The sequence below is a fragment of the Prunus mume genome, linkage group LG5 (assembly GCF_029339155.1).
Source record: "Prunus mume cultivar Tortuosa linkage group LG5, ASM2933915v1, whole genome shotgun sequence".
NCBI lineage: Eukaryota > Viridiplantae > Streptophyta > Magnoliopsida > Rosales > Rosaceae > Prunus > Prunus mume.
In genome coordinates this window covers 7,124,510-7,147,616 of record NC_142702.1, presented here as the reverse complement: position 1 = coordinate 7,147,616, position 23,107 = coordinate 7,124,510, and the positions used below count along the sequence as shown (strand labels likewise).

At 38.8% G+C, this 23,107-nt stretch overlaps 1 protein-coding gene across 4 annotated transcripts; it reads right to left on the bottom strand.

Annotated features, from left to right (window-relative positions):
• Positions 1-275: 275 nt before the first annotated feature.
• Positions 276-22,394, bottom strand: LOC107881966 (nucleoside diphosphate kinase 1-like). Of its 4 annotated transcripts, none has more exons than XM_089052068.1 (9): positions 21,992-22,394; positions 21,513-21,621; positions 20,950-20,998; positions 2,606-2,793; positions 2,488-2,520; positions 1,751-2,079; positions 1,488-1,666; positions 1,093-1,375; positions 276-598 (listed from the first exon to the last, which is right to left on the bottom strand). In XM_089052068.1, the coding sequence occupies exons 2-6, from the start codon at positions 21,561-21,563 to the stop codon at positions 2,047-2,049; spliced, it is 354 nt and encodes a 117-aa protein (XP_088908194.1). In that variant the 5' UTR covers positions 21,564-21,621; positions 21,992-22,394; the 3' UTR covers positions 276-598; positions 1,093-1,375; positions 1,488-1,666; positions 1,751-2,046. The 4 variants fall into 4 exon arrangements, with proteins under 4 accessions (XP_088908194.1, XP_088908193.1, XP_088908195.1 ...); XM_089052067.1 differs by having other exon boundaries at positions 21,513-21,602; XM_089052069.1 differs by having other exon boundaries at positions 1,488-1,632; positions 21,513-21,602.
• Between the last annotated feature and the right edge of the window lie 713 nt (positions 22,395-23,107).

The window sequence follows — 23,107 nt, the reverse complement described above, 5'->3', positions numbered from 1 at the left end:
AAAAGCCTCCAATTGCCCTGGTTGTTATGTAAATGCTGATGCTACTTCTAATTTTAGGCATCAGTGATCATAGATGTATGGTGGTTGTTTTAATATTTTAACTTCAGTTATTTTTGCAAAATTGAAGTTGTTATAAACAATAGGCATCACTTATGTAAGGAAAGTGTAGGCATTTTGCATGTTCCACTTCACACTTTACTTGGTTACTATCCTAGAATAATAAAAAAAGGCATCATTTCCAAATCACGTTGTGTTGCCATTGCTCATAAAAAACATAAATAAATAGTAATTTAAATATATCCATACTTGTCTCTATATATAAGCAAAATACTTGAAAGATCCATACTTATAACATCCAAATCACAATTTTTCCAACCTGACACCACAAATTATCCATACTTGCCTACATTTACGTAAAATACTAGCTAGAAAGACATGAAAAATGAAGGAGGAATGTTTAGTTCAATCAAAAGGCCATTATAGGACATGAGTTGCCAATTCTTCTCGCACCTCATCCAATTCCATTTGGGTGTACGTGTCCTTTCGTCTAGCTCTATGTCATTAACAAGTGCTTTGAACAATGATATCTCCATCACACCTGTGTCAATATACAAACAAGTAAAAATAGTCTCTTTGCAGAACGAAAGGAATAGAGACAAAGTCTTAAGAAGTAATGGAAAAGCAAACACAGAATTAATTTCAAAATAATAACGACCATATTGCATACGCACAATAACAATAACTGATTTCCTAAGAAGTTACATTCAAATGAGTTGACCTTTCTAAAAATTGTAATCAACTAAATTGGACTAGTACCAGAAAAGTCCATCTTAATGAAGAGGGTGAACTCGAACAGATTTATAATTCAAATCTAGGCCAACTGACAGATATTCTACCTGCATATATATACAATATGTAGATTTTTTCTTTCTTTCTGTAACTGCTTTAAAGGCTTATCCAACGATATTTGAAACCAGCATTCTATTGGCCACCAAAGAAAGTTCCTCCCATGAAGGTTTCAACAAAATGAAATATTCTCCTTAACAAAAATACGTAATTATGTCTTAAAATTCAGTGAAGGAAACTAATTACCATGATATATTCAACCCCTAGTTCAAGCTGGTCAAACTGCACAGAACACCTACTACGGTCGACGGTTAGTACAATTCCATTGTGGATCTCTCTTGCCCAGGGATGAAAAGCAATGACATGCTGTCCAATTGATAAAGGCCGAGCTGAGTCAGTCAGAAGTCCGTCCCTTGTACCAGCATTAAGTTCAGCATAATGCGTTCTAACAGATTCCCGGTACTGATTAAGCTTCTCTTTTTCTTCCTTCAAGAACTGTTCAGAAAATCTCTGTGGTCTGCCAAGGGAGCTGCATCAACAAGTACCAACAACAAAATTTGCAGAGATTATCAATCTGAAAGGCAAGTCAAAACTGGCCAAACAAAAAGTTCCAGTGAAAGAAGCAGATCAGGGACATCTACGTCCTTATTACACCCCATTCAACACGAGTTAATCTTGGAACATGACCCAATCCAACATGATCCAAGTATTCCACAAACTCCCTTTTAGCAAACCATGGGTAATCAATTGCACTGTAAAACCATTCAAAAGCACACCATCTCCGCACTTGATACCGAGATAAGAAATTAGAAAGCTTTTCCTGTAAATGTAGATGTACATATATATAAAACATAATCAAATATTCAAACAATTCAGATGGCAATATAAATGATGACACGTTTACCTTAATTTAGTTCTCTGTTACGAAATGAAGGAACCAGTTTATCAAGTTGGTCATCTAAAATACTCTCAGGAGACTTTGTATCCTTCTGTATTTATGATTTCTGCATGTCCATCTCCCATTTACCCCTGTTTTTTGTAGGTAAGTTGGCCGGGTTTGCAGATGGAACTTGTACAGTTGATAAACCTGAATTGTTTTCTTCCCTTTTACGATCAGTAGTAGCAGATGCATTCCGTAGAGTCTTCTTCACCAATTTCCCTTGCTTTGTGTGCGTCGTATAATGTGAAGATCATTTACCTTTACTTGCGGACTTCTTCCACCTCAACTGTGGCCTGAAACCAATTATAAATACCAAAAGTCAAAAGTGACTGTAGGCACATGAAAATGATAAAGAAAACCAATTGTGATTTGTGAATACTATAAGAAATGACATGAAACTTTTGAATAATTTCGATCTAAAGACTGCTGAACTTCCAAAATAGCAACATATAAATAATGTTTCACCATCTGCTCTGTACAAAAAACATTTTTTAAAAGATCAAAAGAATGTGCCATTACCCTCTGAAGGTAAGTACGCTAAGCCTTATTTCTTCGTAGCAAAAAAAGCAAAAAGGAAAAAGAAAAAAAGGGACCACCTTCTAGACTTATAATTTAAAACATCCAAACTTTTTTAAAACCACCACAGAGTCATCTGTAAAGTGAAAACACTGTGAAAAAGTTGGGGTTAAAGGACCCCATACCTCAATCTTTTCATTGTACATGGTCATCAATTCCTGCCATAGCCAGACAGACCATATGGGGTAACACAAGTAAAGCAAAACTATGGGAATTTGTAGGAAAAGTGTTATCTGTCCTTACCTTAGATGACAATGACTTCTGTTTTCCTTTTTGCAGCCCACTATTAGACTGATGAACTCCCTTCCTGAGTTTGCCCAGTTTAGATGTTTTAAAAGCAGCATGTTCAACCCCAGGAATTGGACGACTCCCTTTCAGTTTAGACTTGTTAGCAATATTGAAATTGTCTTCCTTGACATGTGCAGATGACTCTAAAAACAGAACCAACAAGAAATCAAAGGTTGAGTCAAATACATCAGTTAGCAGTTAAAGAGGATCTATAAAGTAAACCATAATACCGTTAACATCACCCCATGTTTAACTGATTTGCAATCCTCAAGAGACAAAATACATATTGCAGGAACAAATTGACACAAAAGACCCCTAGAACTATTGATAAGCACTGAACAGTACAGCTAAAAAAAGACAAACACAGCTTTATTCAAGCATGCAAAATGTAATTCAAGTTAAAATCTTCATGACATATACAGAGGCTTTTTTTCCTTTGTATAGTTTCCCTCTTCTTCTACAATTATATATATACAATTACATATATAGTAGTTAGAATGTAAAACATGTTGGGAAAGATGGCGAAAAATCAAAGAGCCAATAAATAAATATGACACTCCCAGGATCTGACTTCTCCCAGCCTTGTGTAAATAAAATGGGCAAAATTAACACTCTATCTTCCACTAAGAAAAAATAATGGGAATACAATAATAATCTCACCAAACACCGGTGGCTAAACTCTCTCTTGGGTTTTCTCTCAAGAGGATTTTCTCTCTCACACAAGTGAGGTTTTCTTATCTCTCAAAACTCTCTATGTTTTGGTTTTCTAAGGGATGCCTATAACTGAAAGAATGCAATTGCTTTTATAGGCAAACGTTCCTAACTAATTGGTGGCCGTGCATGAAAGAGAATTCTTCTCATTTTCTCTTCCATTCATTTTCTTCAAATTTTCCCGTCCTTTCTTTCATTTTATTTTAATATTTATTTCCTTCTTTTTCTCTCCTCCACTAACGAGGGAAACCCATCAATCTCCCCCTCCCGACTTAGGTGGAGGGCTCCAGCAGTTGCTCCTCGCAAAATTCGTACTTGTCCTTAGGTAAGGACTTGGTCATCATATCTGAACTATTGTCATCAGTATGGATTTTCTCAAGCTGTAATTGCTTAGACTCCAATACATCACGTATCCAGTGATATCGCACATCAATGTGCTTCGACCTCGAGTGAAAACTCGGATTCTTGCTCAAGTGGATCGCACTCTGACTATCACAATACAAAATGTATTTATGCTGCTCTTGTCCTAGTTCTTGTAGGAATCGCTTCATCCAGAGCATTTCTTTGCATGCTTCAGTAGCTGCAATAAACTCTGCCTCTGTAGTTGATAGAGCAACACATTTCTGTAACTTTGATTGCCACCTGCTCCCCTGAAAATGTAATCAGGTATCTGAAGTAGATTTTCTGGAATCAAGATCTCCTGCCATGTCTGCATCTGTAGCCAATCAATTCAGGTTTTCCACCTCCAAAGCATAAACTCATTTTGGAGGTACCCCAGAGATATTTGAGAATCCATTTCACTGCATTCCAATGCTCTGTGCTTACAATGTCAACTGCGTGCGTTATGTCTGGCCTCGTGCAAATCATTGCATACATCAGACTACCAACAGCTGAGGAATATGGCACCATAGCCATGTTTTCTTTTTCTTTCTCACATGTTGGACTCTGCTTTGAACTAAGCTTGAAGTGACTAGGAAATGGAGTAGAAACTGATTTTGCTTTATCCATGTTAAACCGCTTTAGTACCTTCTCGATATAACTTTCTTGTGATAACCTCAACTTCCGATTTTTTCTATCACAGGATATACTCATACCGAGGATTCATTTTTCGGGTCCTAAGTCTTTCATAGCAAAAGACTTGCTCAACTCTTTCTTCAGCTTGCTAATCTTGTCACTGTTTTGTCCTACGATCAACATGTCATCGACATAGAGAAGAAGTATGATGAATTCACCATCATCAAATCTTTTCACAAATACACAATGGTCTGAAGTAGTCCTCCGATATCTGTGTTCAATCATGAAGGAATCAAACTTCTTGTACCATTGTCGAGGCGCCTGCTTGAGTCCATATAAGCTCTTCTTCAGCCGACATACCAAATCTTCTTTTCCTTTGACTTTAAATCCTTCTGGCTGCTCCATGTAGATTTCTTCTTCAAGATCTCCGTGAAGAAAAGCTGTCTTCACATCTAGTTGTTCAATCTCAAGATTCAGGCTTGCACCCAAACCGAGTACAACCCGTATGGATGACATCTTCACTACAGGTGAGAAAATCTCTTCAAAGTCAATTCCTTTCTTCTGATTGAAACATTTCACAACTAGCCTTGCCTTAAACCTAGGCTTAGAATTATTTTCTTCCGTCTTCAGTCGATACACCCATTTGTTCTTGAGTGCTCTTCTATCTTTTGGTAGGTTCACCAGATCATATGTGTGGTTCTCATGCAGAGATTGCATCTCTTCATGCATAGCTTTCAACCACTCATCTTGTTGATCATGAGTCAATGCTTCTTCATAGCATTCTAGTTCTCCCCCGTTTGTTAAGAGAATGTAATCATCTGGAGAATACCTACTCAGAGGTCTCCGTACCCTGGTCGATCTTCTTGGTTGGAATTCGGCCACTGGCTCTTCATGGGCTTGTGCTTCTAGCCCCTCATCAGCTACATCATCTACTATACCATCAGTTGTATGATCATCACTCATGTCATCATCAATTGGTTCATTTATAATAGGATCACTAGCTAGATCATCAGTATCATTGGATTCATCTCGCTCGTCATTGTGCTCAAATGGAGTAGGAACTGGATCCAAGTTAGCTGGATATTCTCTAGGACTATCAGGTTTATCACCTCTTCGAATATCTTCAATGTTCTGATCTTCAAAGAAGACAACATCTCTACTTCTAATAATCTTTCTAGCTACAAGATCCCATAACCTATAACCGAATTCTTCATTCCCATATCCCACGAAGATACATTTTTTCAACTTCGCGTCGAGCTTGGATCTCTTGTCTTTAGGAATATGAACAAAAGCTCTACAACCAAAAACTTTCAAATGATTGTAGGAAACATCTTTTCCTGACCAGAACTTGTTCGGGACATCACCATTCAAAGGTGCTTTGAAGGAGAAAGGTTGATTAGATCAACTGCAGTCATCAGGGCTTCACGCCAAAAGCTTTTGGGTAGCTTGGCATGAGATAACATTGTTCTTATTCTTTCAACAATTGTTCTGTTCATTATATCAGCTATGCCATTATGCTGAGGAGTCTTCGGAATAGATCGTTCATGCCTGATTCCATTACTTCTACAGTGGTTTCTAAACGCCCCCATATATTCTCCTCCGTTATCGGTGAGAATACATTTCAAGCTCCTACTAGTCTCTCGTTCAACGCTAGCATGAAACTGTTTGAAAACTTCATACACTTGATCTTTTGTTCTAAGTGCGTAAGCCCATACCTTCCTGGAATGATCGTCAATGAAGGTCACAAAATATCTTACACCACCAAGAGTACTAGTGGTCATAGGACTACAAACATCAGAGTACACAACATCCAATACATTGGGTTTTATTTGTGCATGACCATGTTGAAACGAAGCTCTATGCTGCTTTCCAGCCAAGCAATGCGTGCATGATTTTAGAGGCATGCATTTCTTCATCCCAGTCAGTGCCTCTCTTTTGGCAAGAATTTGTAGCCCTTTCTCGCTCATGTGACCGAGCCGTTTATGCCATAGCTCGATCGAGTCTTCTGCGAGAGCATTTACGTACCCGTTATTGACTTTTGCATGTGTCATGTATAGGGTGTTTTCCTTCTTCCCTCGTGCTAGGACAAGATAATTCTTGCTGAGTTTCCATTTCCCTTCAGCAAGAAATTGGTGTATCCTTCATCGTCAAGTAATCCAGTGGAGATTAGATTGAGACGCATGTCTGGAACATGTCTCACATCCTTGAGGACCAAGTGACAACTTGTGTTGGTTTCAAGGAAAATATCTCCTCTTCCCACGATCTTGGACAATTTGTCATTTCCCATCCGCACATTACCAAAATCTCCATTTGTGTAAGATGTAAAGAAGTCCCTCCTTGAGGTGACATGAAATGATGCATCAGAATCCACTATCTAGCATGTATCTTGAGAGGAAAAATTAACGAAGCCATTACCACATAGAATAATTACCTCATTTCCACCAGAGGTAGTTGCGGTCGTGTGCCTGGCATCACTCTTTTCGTTACCGCTATCTTGCTCTTGTTTAAACAACCTGCACTCTCTCTTCATGTGGCATATCCCGCCACAATGGTAACATTCTAGGTCCTTTCTTGTCTTGGACCTTCCTCTCGAGCCATCTTTTGACCTACCCTTTGACTTGTCTCGCCTGTGGAATTTTCTATTGTTAGTTCTTCCACGATACTCTGAGACGAGGGCTTCTGACTCGGCTACAACACTTTGTTCTTTCCTCCTTGCTTCTTCATTGAACATGCTATCTTTAACTATGTCCAATGTAAGAACACCTTGAGGAGCTGAATTGCTTAAGGATACTACTAGTATATCCCAGCTATCAGGCAAAGAGCTGAGTAACACTAGTGCTTGTAACTCATCATCAAGCACCATCCTCATATTCGTCAACAGGTTGATCAAACCTTGGAAGTCATTGAGATGCTCGGTAACACTTCGACCATCTCTGTACTTAAGGTTTACCAACCGTCGGATAACCGATGCCTTATTTTGAGCAGTCTTTCGCTCGTACATGGACGACAATTTTGTCCATAATTTGTATGCATCCGTCTCTTGTGCCACATGGTGGAACACACTTCTGATCCACCCATTGTCGGATTTGTGCGACAGCTTTCTATTCAGAATGCTCCATGCATCGTCTGACTTCCCTTTTGGTTTTTGTCCCAGCAATTGAAGGGGCTCATACAAATCCTTGAGTAAAGGATGTCCTCCATTCTTGGCTTCCAAATGGAGTAATTGGATGCAGTCAATTTTAACATTGTTGCTGATGATGATGACGATGACTCCTCCATCTTAAATTACACAAGAATATAATTTTTTTTTATAGCCGAAGCTCTGATACCACTTGTTGGGAAAGATGGCCAAAAATCAAAGAGCCAATAAATAAATATGGCACTCCCAGGATCTGACTTCTCCCAGCCTTGTGTAAATAAAATGGGCAAAATTAACACTCTATCTTCCACTAAGAAAAAATAGTGGGAATACAATAATAATCTCACCAAACACCGGTGGCTAAACTCTCTCTTGGGTTTTCTCTCAAGAGGATTTTCTCTCTCACACAAGTGAGGTTTTCTTATCTCTCAAAACTCTCTATGTTTTGGTTTTCTAAGGGATGCCTATAACTGAAAGAATGCAATTGCTTTTATAGGCAAACGTTCCTAACTAATTGGTGGCCGTGCATGAAAGAGAATTCTTCTCATTTTCTCTTCCATTCATTTTCTTCAAATTTTTCCGTTCTTTCTTTCATTTTATTTTAATATTTATTTCCTTCTTTTTCTCTCCTCCACTAAGGAGGGAAACCCATCAAAACATAACAAGCATAAAACAAAAGAAGTTTACCACTTTATCAAATTTCATCGCATCAAATATATTCACATTCTCAGTGCATGTTTTTTATGATTAGTTTGTATTCTAGAAGCAAACAGAAACCTCAGTGAATAAATCAGTCAAAATACTATCTCAGAAGAAATTCACTAGAAATTGAAATGTATGAGAATAACACAGGAGATGCAATCAAACCATAAAACTCCTGGACAGATTGGACTATTGTGTTTCTGCCTAATTGGAACCATCAACAATTTTAGCAACAATCAAAGGTTCAAACAATCTATTTGAAACAGCTTTCCCATTAACATAATAAGCTGTTACTGCTGAGCATTTTCTCAAGAGAACAATTTGGGGTCACATTACCTATATGGCCATCAACAGTACCTATATACTCATCTTTCAGACCAAAAAATTAAAACATAATAATTAAAAAAGTTATAAATGCAAAAGAGACAGGAAAACATGTTAAATCAGGTTACCTGCCAATCTCAATTGCATAATCACCACGGATGGTTCCAGGGGCAGATTCTGCTGGGTTGGTGGCACCAATAATCTTTCAACCAGTTAGAGCAAGTCCAGCGGTGGACCTAGCCCAAGGCTGGGGAAAAAAAGTTGTTCCGGTCAGCCCAGGCCAGGGAGGTGTGGGACCCATCAACTCGGGCTGGCCCGGCGGCTTCGGCCAGGTCCAAAGCGATGGTGCTAACGTCATGCTCTGATACCCCAGCGATTTGATTTTTGTTTACATTTGCCACATGGCGTCGTCTGGCTCTCAATATGATTTTCCTCAATCCAAAGGCAGCCAATTTTTTTGCAATAATATCTTGGAAAAATTCGGAAATTTTTTTAAAAAATACCCAAAATTAATGAATTTTTTTTCTATAAATACCAGCCTTTTTTTTTATATTTAATTTATCTGAAATTTGAAATTGAAAATTTTATCCGATTATGAGATATGAATAGTATTGACATGTAGGAACCCGAAAATCTTATCCGAAAATATTATCCAAATTAATTATTTTGGTAAAAAAAGTTGTGAAAAAAATAAAAAAATGAATAGTAATTGCCCTTTTTCATGGCAACGGGTGGAAACGGAAAATACTATTTGCAAGGGCAACTACTATTCACGTAAATAGTGGCTGCCCCTGACTCCCCTCTTGCCATGGCTAAGGGCAAATGGGTGGAGTTGCTCTTAGAGCAACTCGACAGAAGAGTGAGCCAAAGTGGGGAAAAAAAATTCGTTTCAAGGTGAGCCGAGCCGGGGTGGGTGGGTCCCACAATTGGTCCGGCCCGAGGTCCAAGTCGAGGTTGTGACCTCGTAGCGACACAGGCTCAACGGTTGGAAGCCACGTGTCACGCCCCGCTCGATTTGCTTCTCAATCCTTATCCAACGGATGGCGTTTTCGACAATAAAATTATGAAAAAAAATCGAATTTTTTATAAAAAAATACTAAAAAATTCTGAATTTTTTCCTATAAATACCTATCAATACGCTTCACTTTCAACACCAATTCTCATACATTTTATTCTACTTCTACTATTACTCAACATTTTATTCACTCTTCACTCAACATTTTCCTCTCTTTCACCTTGTATTTTTATTTCTTATTTTTATGGCTTCTTCTATCGAAACCGAAGGGGCGTGGAGCACCATGGAAGATGTTTCTTTGTGTGAGGCTTGGCTCCAAGTTTGTCATTGTCCCGTGACAGGCAATGGGATGAAATTTTTCCATATGTGGAAAAAAATTCATGCCGAATTTTGCAAAAAAATTCCGGGGTTGACTCGTATGGAAATGGCATTGTCGAGTAGGTGGAAAATTCTCAATAAAGAGTTGGAAAAATGGAGAGATGCCTTGGCAAAAGCAATGAACAACTATAGAAGCGGGGAAAATCGTACTAACGAGGTAAGTATTTTGTAATTTTTGTTTTATTAAGTTTAATGTCCTAATATATATATGTTGTTAATATTTATTGCATTTTCAATATTTTGTTAATATTTCTTGCATTGTAAATATTTTTTTTAATATTTCTTGCATTTTCAATATGTTGTTAATATTTCTTGCATGTCCAATTGTTTCTTAATATTTCTTGCATTTTCAATATGTTGTTAATATTTCTTGCATTTCCAATTGTTTCTTCATATTTCTTGCACTTCCAATTTATTTGTAAGGTTAATTGCATTTCCATTATTATTTTTGTTACTTGCATATCCAATATATTTTAAATATTTCTTGCATTTCCATTTTTTTGTTAAATAGATGATTCAAGCACAGATGTGGTTTGGTGCAACCGGGGTGGCAAAAAAAGTTTCAACCATCATGAATGTTGGGAGGTGGTAAAATATTGTAAACGCTTCATAATTATTCCCACGGGTCCCGCCGTTGTGTTAAACGAGACGCCACTCCGTGATTCAACGACATCGGATTCACCTCTCGATTCCCCTATGAGTGAAGACTCACCCATTGAAAAGGAGCCGAGGCCCATTTGCCGAAAGGCTGAGAAGGCAAAGAAAGCGGGTAATTCAAGCAATAATAATTCAAAGTTTTGGAGAAATTGCAAAGGCAGAATGCCATAAAATTGAAATGGAGCAGAACGCCAAGATATGGAGGTGGCAATTCAAGGTGAGTGTGCCGCGATAAAAGGAGTATTTGAGCAAAAGATATGGAGAAGACGGATCGGGAAACCATGGCGATAGATACAAGCCATATGTCCCCTGAAACAAAACAATATTGGAAGCTAGAACGAAGGGATGTTATGAGAAGAAGACTTTTCCGGGATGATGGCCCTAGCAACACGGATTGGTTAAATGATCAAAATCATTAAATTAGTTGGCATACCTTTTATGTATTTTTATTTTTCATGTTTTCTATTAAAGTTGTTGTACTTCATGTATTTTATTTTAGTAGTAGTAATTCTTAATGACTTGTGTTGGATTTCTTTATTTGATAAACAAAGCATTCAATAAAAGACCTTTTTATTCAACATATTCCATACATCAAACAAAACATAATTAAAATAATAATAAAAACTACAAACAAGGCACAATAATAATAAAAAACCACAACCAAACCATAATAAATAAAAAACAACACAACCAAACCATAACTAAATAAAACATAACCAAAGCATCTATGCTCCATCATTCATCTTCATTGCCTTTCACCGCTCATAGATGCTCCATCAAGTCAAGTTGATGCCCTTCATGAATATACGAAGATTGCATCTCTGTATATCGATCTATCATCCGGGTCATGAAACGACCGTCCCTCACCAACGGTTCCGGCTCAAACGGTTCTCCATTTGGCCCCATGGGCCTTTCATAAATCCGGGTCATGGCCGTGTTCATTGGATTCGGTTCGTAGACCTCTACAACATCATAATTGTACTCATCCTCCACAATCATATTATGGAGGATGATGCAAGTCATCATAATGCTTATGAGGATCTCCTCATCAAACATACGGCCGCACCTCGAATAATCAACCACCGAGCTTGAAGGATGCCAAAACACCTTTCGACATCTTTCCTGTATCTTTCTTGATAGGTAGCAAATAATTTTTGCATCTAGGATCGGGGATTCGGAATGGATTTGACAAATATGGTCCATCTTGGGTAGATGTCGTCAGCTAGATAATACCCCGTCTGGTAGACTGTATTGTTGACTTGATAGGTGATATTGGGGCCTTGGCCTCTCAAAACATTGTTGAAGACCGGAGATTGACCCAACACGTTGAGGTCATTTTGGGATCCGGTAACTCCGAAGAAGGCATGCCAAACCCGTGTGTCGGCTGGCTTTTAGGATGATACTTTTTTGGCCTTTTCTATTTTCGTAATCACCTTGCAAGGCAGTTGGGCAATTCTTCCATTGCCAGTGCATGCAGTCGATGCTACTAATCATTCCTGGAAATCCTCAAGCTTTGGCTTTTTGTAGAAGCCGTTGGAGGTCCCTGGGAGTAGGTCTACGAGGTAGTCCCTAATGTACTGATTTTCAACTGCATCACAAAATCTTACCAAAGCCTCCAATGTAGTGGACTTCCCCATTCAGGCAATCTCATCCACCTAATCAGCAGATGCTCCATACGCCAACATTCATATAACAGCTGTAAGCTTTTGCTCCGGAAGACACCCCAAAACCCCAGCAGCATCACACTTTTGAACAAAGTATGCATCATAATTGCAAATATCATGCATGACTTTATTGAACAAATGGGGTTGCATTCTAAATCGCCTTCGAAAATAACATCAGAGTACAAAGCAGTTGGGATAAAATAATCTTCCAAAGATTCTTACCAGAAAATGCCTATGTCTGTCCGCATTCCGGCGACGGCCGACTTGTGAACCATGACGGCGACCTTGGTTCTCTTCCTCTTGCAAAGCCGCTGCTATGAGAACTTGTTCATCGACTTGTCTTTGCAACTCATTGATTTCATCGGTTCTACGGTTTCTCTCATTTCTTTCTCGCTCTTGCCTCTCCAAGCATCCCCTATATTCTTCCATTGAGAATGAATGGAGTATGAATTCTAAACTCTAAGAAATGAAAATATAGAAAGATGTGGTGTGAGAGGTATGAGCTGAGCCTCTGATTTGATTGGATGAAAATCTTATGAAATTTGAAATTCATCCGAAATTTTAACCCAAATTTATCTGAATTTTGAATTTCATCCGAAATTTGATCCGGAAATTTTATCCAATTATGAATAGTCTTGACACGTAGAAACCTGGAAATCTTATCCGAAAATATTATCCAAATTAATTATTGAGGTAAAAAAATTTGTGAATAAAACAAAAAAATGAATAGTAATTGCCCTTAGGCATGACAATGGGTGGAAACACAAAATACTATTTGCAAGGGCAACCACTATTCACGTGAATAGTGGCTTCCCTAGCTCCCCCCTTGCCATCGCTAAGGGCAAATGGGTGGAGTTGTTCTTAGGATAACATTCTTACCCTTAGCAACAACAAGATCAGAAATAATATAATTAACCAATCCACTGAAAAGGGCTTTGCAGACAAGTCCTTGTTGGCGAGTCCATACTTAGTTAGGATTTTGGTTCCTTATTTCATTAGAATTTTGGTTACTTACCAATTATTATTTGGGTGATTTTATTGGCACCCCATTATTTGCTCTTTACACCCCATACTAGTTTTAAATATGAATAACCTATTTTACCCTTGTACACAATTACCGTTAAGGACCAAAAAAATTTAAAATTAAAATTAAAATTGCTCAATACACCCCACATATGTTCCTGCAACCCTAGTTTGACTTTTTTCTCAAACTATCATGTTCCTAAACCCTAAACCCTAGATTTATACGTTTATATTGGTGAAAAAATATCTTGTATTTATTCATGAAGGGTGAGATTGAAGTTAGAGAGGCTTCGAATGAGGTACGAGTTTATTTTTTGGCGTTTTGCAAATTTAGTATTTCATAGCGATCATTGAGTTACGTTCAGCACATCGGTACCAAGCAGCGAGTAAATTCGATGGGATGCCACCGAAGCGTTGCACCGTTTTCGGTTGGGTTTGACGATCGACAACAATATTCGGTGGAGATCCACCGTAAGATGGATTGTAGTTCGTGGTTTACTACCAAACTTTTACCTGCGTTTTAGTAACATCCAACTGAAATTTATTTATTTTTTAAGTAACTTATTGCCGACCACAAATTTAATCCAAGCTATTTTGATCTTACTCCCATTGAAGGAACAAAAACAAGATGACGCCCCTACTGAAGGCAACAATGTGGTAACAGAATGTGTAATGGACTATAGTGATCAATTCACAACTTATTCGGTAATTATTTGTCTGAAATCCTTTTTAGTATCATTAACGTGGCATTAATGTGAGACCGCCCTAATTTCCTCGGAAGCTGGGTACCTTCTTCCTAATTACCGACATCACCCCGATGTCAGGCCCACTTGCTAAAGACCGAGACTTTCTACCAAAAATTTGACAAAGTCTCCCCTGTAAATTGAACATTTACCAAATTTCAACCTGCTCAAAATTTACAGTTAATAAACCCAACCAGCGGCATGCTTTAAAATCAGTTAAACAATTTACAACAAAGGCTTCCGGCCTCACAATTCAAACCCTAAGTTGGGCGATTCAGAGCATATCTAAGAAATTCAAATACATCATAAACAAAGTTCCACTAGAAAAGAAAGATGAAGGAGTCTACAAAGGCGCAAGGTTTGGGCTTCCGTCCGGCTCATTATGGACCTTAGTCACTCTTGGTGGGGGCAAAACAGAAAAAATTGTGAGTGGACAAAAAATAAAGTTAAGTTCAAATAAATCAATGTAATATAACCCCACCGTTGGTAAATCATGCAAGAAATCCAAATGCATCTTAAAATCATCATAAGCAAGTATATAGACATATACTAAAATAATACCGGATACCAAGTCCGAAATCCGTGAACAACACTGCACAAACCTACCATTCAAAACTTAAAAATCCCAAAAGATTAAACTCTAAAAGCGTACCCACTGTGCGTCCGGCAAAAGTATCCTTACGAAAGACAAACGAATGAATAATCATATATACATATATACATAATAATAATATATAATATAATAATAAAATGTATATATAAACATAACCAACATTTAGTTGTGCAGGGAAAAAATTCAACCAGGAGGATTGTTTGACTAATACACATGGCAGAGCCATTCCTTAATTCAACATGTGACTGAGAGCGAGCCGTCAATTGGGGACTAACTCTCGATCGAGCGCGTGCAGTCGAGACACTCAAAGCTTATGCGCTGAAAACCGGTCCTACAGCGCGAGACTACCCCAAATCCGAGTCTCAGTAACATCCCATCAAGGATGTCTCGGGTTCCGACAATTCCAAATATCTTAAGTATCAGTAACCAAGTTCCAAATCTGGGGAGGTACATAGGGTGGTGCTTAAAACACTCCAAACAGATATTTCAAAACTCAAACCTTCCCACAAACTCATTTTAACAACCCAAGTACCCCAGGTACCATACATAACAATACTTCATAAAAATATCAATTTCCATAATTTAATAAATAATATATCCAAATATTAGTTAAAAACAAAGTCCACTCACAAGTAGTCCCCGTTGCTTGACCACGAGAAGGTCCCTTTTTGCTGCGTATGCGTGGTGAGATACCTATTTGAGCGAACGCGCGATTAACATCAAGTGCTTCAAAGCAAATTTTGAATTAAAAACCTAGTTCACGGGTTTGGTGGAGTGCGACAAAGGCGTTCTCAAGTCCTACTACCCCATTCGAGCGATGGAGCGACCGGAGAACCGGGTCACGGGCGATCAAACTTCCCAAATCGGGTCAGCGGGCCCACGGGACCCGACCACCGTTTTACAATCGGGAGTTCCTAAAGGTTTTACAAGGTCTAGGATACACGTGCTGCAAGTTTGGTCGAAAGCGGACGGTTAGATCGCTTACGATCGCATGATCGAGCAGTTAACGTAAAATGTAAACTTTAAGTTATTGAATCGGAACATCCGGGGCTCCGATTCACAATCCGCGAATTCCTACACGATCCTAGGAAGGTCTAGAGCAACATACTTCAATTTGGAAATGATCCAGCGGTCGGAATATATCGAACCCGGATAACATACAATATGCGCGAAAATCATTCGATAGTCAAACGACCTCGGAATCGAGATCTGCGAAATCTTACGCGCTCGTGACATCCTAAGGATCTCATCAGGACATTTAGCACCTCCATCACCCTTGCCGCAGCGCCGCCACCGCGCCCGGCGGCGTGGGTGTCGAGTAATTTTGGGCGGAAAATCTCCACACCAACGCTCACCCTTCCTACCCTAGCTTCTTCTCGACGAGTGGAGCATCTTTTTCAACTACGGCCAAGCCCAAATCGGAAGGCAAGTGGCCGAAATTTCATAATGAAAATCGGCCAAACCTAGGTTTCGAAATTAACCTCCAAAACTTCCAAATCGTTCCATACCTAACTCATAGGCAGCTAGAACTCAAAATGGATGAGAATCCATACCTTACACGTCCAATTTGGTTGAGAAATGAAAAAGAACGAAAGGTTTGAAAATCTATGAAAACCGACTCCTTTTTGACGGATTCCGTGGTGGCGGGTGGCTCATGTGAGGCCCGGTGAGGAGTGGCCAGCGAGGCAGGCGGTCAGGTTAGTCGGTGCCTTGGCTGTGGTGCCCGAAATCGGTGGCTGCACAAGCGGTAGGGGAGGGGTTGCCGCGGGATAGAGAGAGAGAGAGAGAGAGAGAGAGAGAGGGTAAGAGTGAAAAATCTGATTTTCACTCTAACCCTCTTTGAAATAAATACTATTTTGCCACCGAATTACATTTGCTCGCCAAATCTTCGTTACAACCCCAATTCAAGCCTACCATGCACGTTTACGGACTCATCTCAGAACCACCTACGCAACCAAACCACTCGTGGCCCAAAAATCCTTCCGGATAAGAAAATGACCAAATTACCCTCACCTTAAGGGCAATTCCGTAAATTCACTTAATTAAATTAATGTAGGGAATAATTTGGAGTCGGGGTGTTACATTAATGTTTCAAATTTTATGTTTAAATAATATGAGTTTTATGTGTAGATATTCAGTGGTAGAGATGCATTACTTCGATGGGCTCGTGAACAAGGAAAATTGAATAATATTGTCATTGTAATTAAAATGTCTGATTATGGAGGTGAGGGCAAGAGGAGACCTCGTGCAATACTTGCTTGTGAGAGGAACGGTAACTATAAGTGTTGCAAGTCTAGTGAGACAACTGATATAAGGTCGGATGCAAATAGTGATATGAAAAAATGTGCTAGGGACACTAGTACCAAGAAATGTGGATGCCCATTCTTGTTAAAAGGTGTCAATATTGGTGATGGGGATGATTGGAAGTTGGAGGTGGTTTGTGGAGTGCACACGCGCTTGGTACCTCGAGTACAAATGTGTTACATTGCATGTGTCACTTTGTTCATACCACATTCTAGAAACTGGTGGAATAGGATTATCTGGAGACAAATGAACCTACAAAACAAGAATTCATTCATATACACATAGCATATAAAATTAACCAATGCGTAAACAAATAAATTCATACCTGGACGTAGTGATCATCGTCAACAAAACCAATGGCAATCTCACGTAGCTTGGTTTCGGCAGTTGTGAGAAAGGAAGAAATGTAAGGCATTGACGCATGCTTAGAAGGATTAAAACCACATTATAACATGTGGCAATAATATGCCCCATATCAGGCATGGTCATCCAACAAAAGAATGGTGCAAATCCATCACCAAAATAATTTAACGCTTGCTCAATCTCGTTGTACCGTTTATGTTCCCGAATACACTTCTTAAAAATAGAAGACATATCATGTAGTTGCTACAATAAATCCTTGCGTACCCTACGCCATTCATTATGACCAAATCCCATTGCTATAGCTATGGTTCTATATCCACAGATTACCGTCGAAAGAAATTCAGTGGGACTCCTTGAAAAATAGAAAGCAGTTAGTGGACTACCACGAAAAAGGTAACAATTTGGTGGTAAGCCACCAAAGTAAAATAAATTTTCGTACAACTCAGGTTCAAATTCGGTGGACTACCACTGAAGCAATGTAACCATTCGGTGGTAATCCACGAAACTAGAATTGTCGTAAAACCGAGTTCGAACTACCCACAACGTTGAAATCAAAATCAAAATCAAAATCAAAATCAGACTTTGGCTTTTCAAAAGTGAAATCAAACGTAGGCTTAATCAACACTTAAAAATGTAAATATAGAAATCAAATTTGAAATCAAACCTTGAATAAGGATTTGTGAAAAATTGACCTTCAATGGCTTTCGGGTTTGCAGAGATGGAGATGGGTGTGATGGCAACAGAGATGGGTTCGGGTTTGCTGGGTTGTGCAATGGGGTTCGGTGGTGAGCAAAGATGGCTCTGCGATGGCAAAAGGATGGGTTCTTCGATGATTCTATGATGGAGGCGATGACAAAGGGATGGGTTTTTCGATGGTTTTGCGATGGAGGTTGTTGTAAATCTGATGGGGTGTTCGATGGGGTGTGTCTGCAAGAGGAGAGAATTTTCGATGGGGTGTGGCTTGATATCAGATGGGGTGGGGTTTGATTTCAGATGGGGTTTGTCTGAAAGGGAAGGGGGTTTTCGGTGGGTGGTTAGGGAATGGGGTTCATGAGGGCAATTTAGGAAGAAAAAAAAGGGGGTTTAATGAGTAATTTGAAATTTTATTAAAATTTAGTGGGGTGTAAAAAATTATGGGGTGTAAAGAGCAATTTGTGGGGTTCATATAGAATTTCCCTTATTATTTAGTCCTATTGTAATAGAGATTTACTTCATATTGTAATTTAGATATATTTCCTATCTTATTTGGGGTTAACACATCTTTGTACTTGGATAAATACCTATATTGGATAAGAATAATAAGATGAGCGTATCTTAGCATAACTGAATATTTGCCATACTTTGTTTGACATGGTATAAGAGCCTAAGTTTTCTTATGACCTGTGTTTGCGGTCTCCTTGAGAGTCGTTGCTAATCCTTGAGATCCTCTGACAAATTGAGAGTCGTTGGTGTTCCTCATTCCTAACCCATCATGGGTCTTCACCTTGCTGTAAATCCCCGTTTCTCCTTTCCTTAATAATCAACATATATTTCTTCTGTCTTGGCCATGGCTGCACCTTTTGCAATTTTATCCTTGTCTCTATCCTTACCGTGTTTATGTTGAGTCATTACCTTTCTTTTTCTCCACCTATGCCTGTTGCTACCTTTTTCTCTTACTTTTCATCTCTCTATGAGCTTGCTTTCTGTTAAAATTAGATTGAGCCCATGTTAGTTTCAGTCTCTTGCGCTCACGGCCAGAGCCTCTCTTTTAAATGTACACCATATGGGCAACACGCCCTTGGCCATTGATGGCTGATCTCTCCTCCACTGAGCCGTCACCGTTCACCCAGCCATCTCAAACCTCTACGAGCCTCGTCACGCTCGAGCCTTCTCTTAGTTGGCCTTTGTCTCTCTCTGTCCTGAGCTACTACTGCCGATATTTTTCCCATTTGATAATGTGTTTCACTTCTTGCCCAATAACATCTGTGTTTTCTTACTCTCTATTTATTTGGGTGTTACTTTCCCCAAATTTCGACTCTCATACATCGTCGGATTTGAGGGGGATTAACACTACTGCTCATCTATTCCATTGCAATTCACCTACCTATCTATCATGGCTGATTGTCCGTGCCTGTTTCTCAAGTACCACGCTCATATGTGCTTCATCAACCCCTTTTCTTAAGGGGAGAGGAAAGTGAAGAAGAAGTTGTCTCTGTTATTCTTCTACCTGATTGTTTGTAGGGAGTAATTGAGATTGTCTCTATTGTTATTGCTACCACAATTGTTTACTGCCTTGTCTTGCTGGTGCGATGCCTTATATTGCTCTTACTAGTGCGAGTGCCTTGTGTTGCTCTTGCTTGTTGTTAGTTTTGTTGTCTCTTGTTAAGGACATTGTTGTTGTTGCTTCTATTGTGTTGGTGCCTTTGCTGGTGTGTTTTTTGCGATCATGACCGTTGACCTTGCCTTCGCTCTTAACTTTCTTTGCCATGCCATGCTTTGCCTTACCTTGCCTTATCCTATTTTTCAGGGTTTGGTTGCCTTTGCCTTTGTCGTACCTTACCTTGTCTTTAGGGTTTTGTTGCCCTATCTGGGCTTTCTTTACCATGCCTTGCCACCTTGCCTTTGCTTGGCCTTTATTTGCCTTATCTTGCCTTATCTTATTTTTTTTAAGGGTTTGATTTTACCTTGACGTGCCTTTCCATATTTTAGGGTTTCGTTGTGTCCTTTGTCGTGCTCATAGAGTTTTTGTGTTCTGCCTTATCTCTTGCGTGCTCACACGGGGTTTTACGTGTTACGCCTTATCTTTGTTGTGCTCATAGGGCTTTTGTGTTCTGCCTTACCTCTGCCCGTGCTCACGGGGTTTGTGTTACTGCCTATTTCTTGTCATGCTCCACGGGGTTTTACGTATTACGCCTTATCTACTGTTGTGCCTATTTTTGGGTTTGCTCTTGTGTTTCCGCTGCAAACTTTGCTTTAGTTTGTCACCTGTTTCACTCGTGGTTGAAAAAAACCTTTTCTACAATTGATGCTTCTTAAGTATGGTGTTTTGTGACTCGCTTGTCAAGTTGGACGTGCAAAATATCTTTGCCCAACTTGAGGGGGAGTGTTGGCAAGTCCGTACTTAGTTAGGATTTTGGTTCCTTATTTCATTAGAATTTTGGTTACTTACCAATTATTATTTAGTCCTATTGTAATAGAGATTTACTTCCTATTGTAATTTAGATATATTTCCTATTTTATTTAGGGTTAACACATCTTTGTACTTGTATAAATACCTATATTGGAGAAGAATAATAAGATGAGCGTATCTTAGCATAACTGAATATTTGCCCTACTTTGTTTGACAGTCCTCATAATATTTCTCATCAAAAGGACTGATCCATATTGATGAACTTCAAACCTGAACAGATACCAGAAAAAAAAACTGATTGAGAAGAAATTCCTGATAAGTTACACATCCAAATTTAGCTAAGCATCCCAAAAAACTTATTGTAGTATAATTAACACGCAAAACTGTAAGCCACACATCAAATTTGATGTCCGAAAGTTTTTGTCTGTAAGTCAAGTTGATAATCATTATAAAACAGGAAAGGCTTGTTAAATAGGATTGTCACAAATTATCAAAGTGCACATAATCATACAAGATCAAACATCGTTGGTTGGAAATTACCTTTCAAATAGAAGTCCTTCTTCTCAAACCTGCTAATGATGTCACCAACCTGCAGCAAACATGAACCTCCCAGAAAATTTGAAGACTTTCACATAATTAAACAATACACACGAATTGGATTAAAATAGTTTATTGGATTGTGTGTAAGAAAAAAACTATGGCCGAAGTTAAAAAGGACGGCTTTTGTTCACCCACTTCACACATCCACAGATAATTAAAACGCAAGATTATGCATGTAAAATCCAACCACTACATACTACAAATATTAAAACTTGATGCATGTAAATAAAAACCTAAAATCCCAGCTCAGAATTGTTAAAATTTGCTTGCTCCCCAGTCCACCCAAAAGAAAACCAAACCCTTCAATTCCTAGGTTTTCCCACCAACCAAACACCATACCAGTAATACTTGCTATGAAATTCATAAACAAAAACAAGAACTTAGGCAAACCCACTCAAACACACACAAGATTTTGCCCAGTTTTTAAAACTAACAGACCAAAATAAAGCTATAAAATTGAAGTACCAAAAGAATACAATAGATGAAGAGTTTGAAGAAATTACCAGGCCCCTTTGAACCCCATCAGGCTTGATCATGATGAAAGTTTGCTCCATGTTTTCCGTTGAAGATTAAAGACGGCAGAAGTACTAGTTCTGAGAGTGTGGGGATATGCTATGAGATTGAAAGAGTGAGGGAACGAGGGTTTATATACACAGTCCACTAAAAGCATTCCCTAACACTAATTGCTATGGAATATTAAAACAAAAAGCTATAAAAAAATATTTAAAAAATTGATCTGGTGCTGATTATTAAAACTGCTGCATCATTTAATCCCAAGTTAACAGCTTTGTAGATCTCTAGACAATTGACTTTCTAATCCAAAAAGACATATTAGTAGCAGATGTTTGCTTAGGAAAATGTAACAACAACAATTTCTAAAAGTTACGGCTCTGCAACTCCAAAAACTTTGAAGATTTTCCCAGTATTGAGAGAAAGAATGTTTAACCTAAATTTTAGTTGTGAAGAGAGAAGAAAAGCTTACCAGAAGAGGAGGTGTGGGGTGTGATCAAAACCCTAACTTTTGGGGGAAAGGGAAATGCTTCACTGATAGACAAAACCACACAATCGTCGACTTAAACTTCCGTCTAAGAGTCTGGGCTTGAGAAATTGTGTGAGCTGGCTTGAGAATCGTTGAAATGGAAGAATGATTCTCACTGTGAATCGTAATGGTTGAGCATCTGATAATTTTAGCAAGAATGGGGCAGTGATGGAGGAGGGAGAAGAAAGAGAGACTTTCAGGAGATGAAGTTTTAAGGTGATAGTTTGAGAGGGAGTTAAAAATTGAGAGGGAGCTGGAAGTAATTGGGGCGAGAGTTTGAGAGGGAGATGAAGTTTTGGGTAGAGAGTTTGCAAGGGAGAGCGTGAAAATTTTGGATTAGGGTTGACTCGACTTTAGGCATCGGAGGGATGTTACCAAAAAATGTCCCTTTTAAAAATAAAATAAAAACTAATCCCTTTAGGCATCTGTGGTTATGTAGATGAGTCTAAGTAGAGATATAAGTCCATTGTGTCTATCATTGAAGAAACTCGAGATCTTGATGTTATTAGAGTTGAAGAGGTCATTGCATCTGTCAAGGTCTGATAAAAAGGGAGGACCTGCATGATGAAAGAGATAAATTGACAGGAACTGAGAGAGCTTTTAGTAGCCTCAAGGTTGGAAATAACCAAGTCACTGGTACCTATAAAGGTTCACAGAGTAGGCCAAATCAAAAGTGGCAGGGACAAGACAAAAAGGAATCAAATTGGTCTCAAAGTGGAAACTTGAACAACAACAATGGCTCAAGGTGGAATAATAGTGCCGGAGGAAATTGGAACAATAGATTCAATTCACAAAACAAGCAAGGAAGTAGTAGTCAAGGTGGTGTGAAACCACATTGTCAAGTGTGTCAGAGGTATCATTTTGGTGTGTGCAGATACAAAGGAAAAGCTAGGTGTGGAAAATGCAATTGGTTTGGTCATACTACAAAGGACTATGATAGTCATAGTCACAAACAAGTAGCCAATTGTGCAAAGGAAGAAGTAACCACATGAACTATGTTCTATTGTTGTCACTCTGCAAGTATAAAAGATAGAAGTGTATGGTTTGTGGACAGTGCCT

Coding starts and splice junctions, on each gene's coding strand:
- LOC107881966 (XM_089052068.1), bottom strand. CDS start 21,563: ATGGAGCAAACTTTCATCATGATCAAGCCTGATGGGGTTCAAAGGGGC. Junction 2,521..2,605: donor AGAAGTCATTGTCATCTAAG/GTAAGGACAGAT, acceptor TGGCTATGGCAG/GAATTGATGACCATGTACAA. Junction 2,080..2,487: donor TGTACAATGAAAAGATTGAG/GTATGGGGTCCT, acceptor AATTGGTTTCAG/GCCACAGTTGAGGTGGAAGA.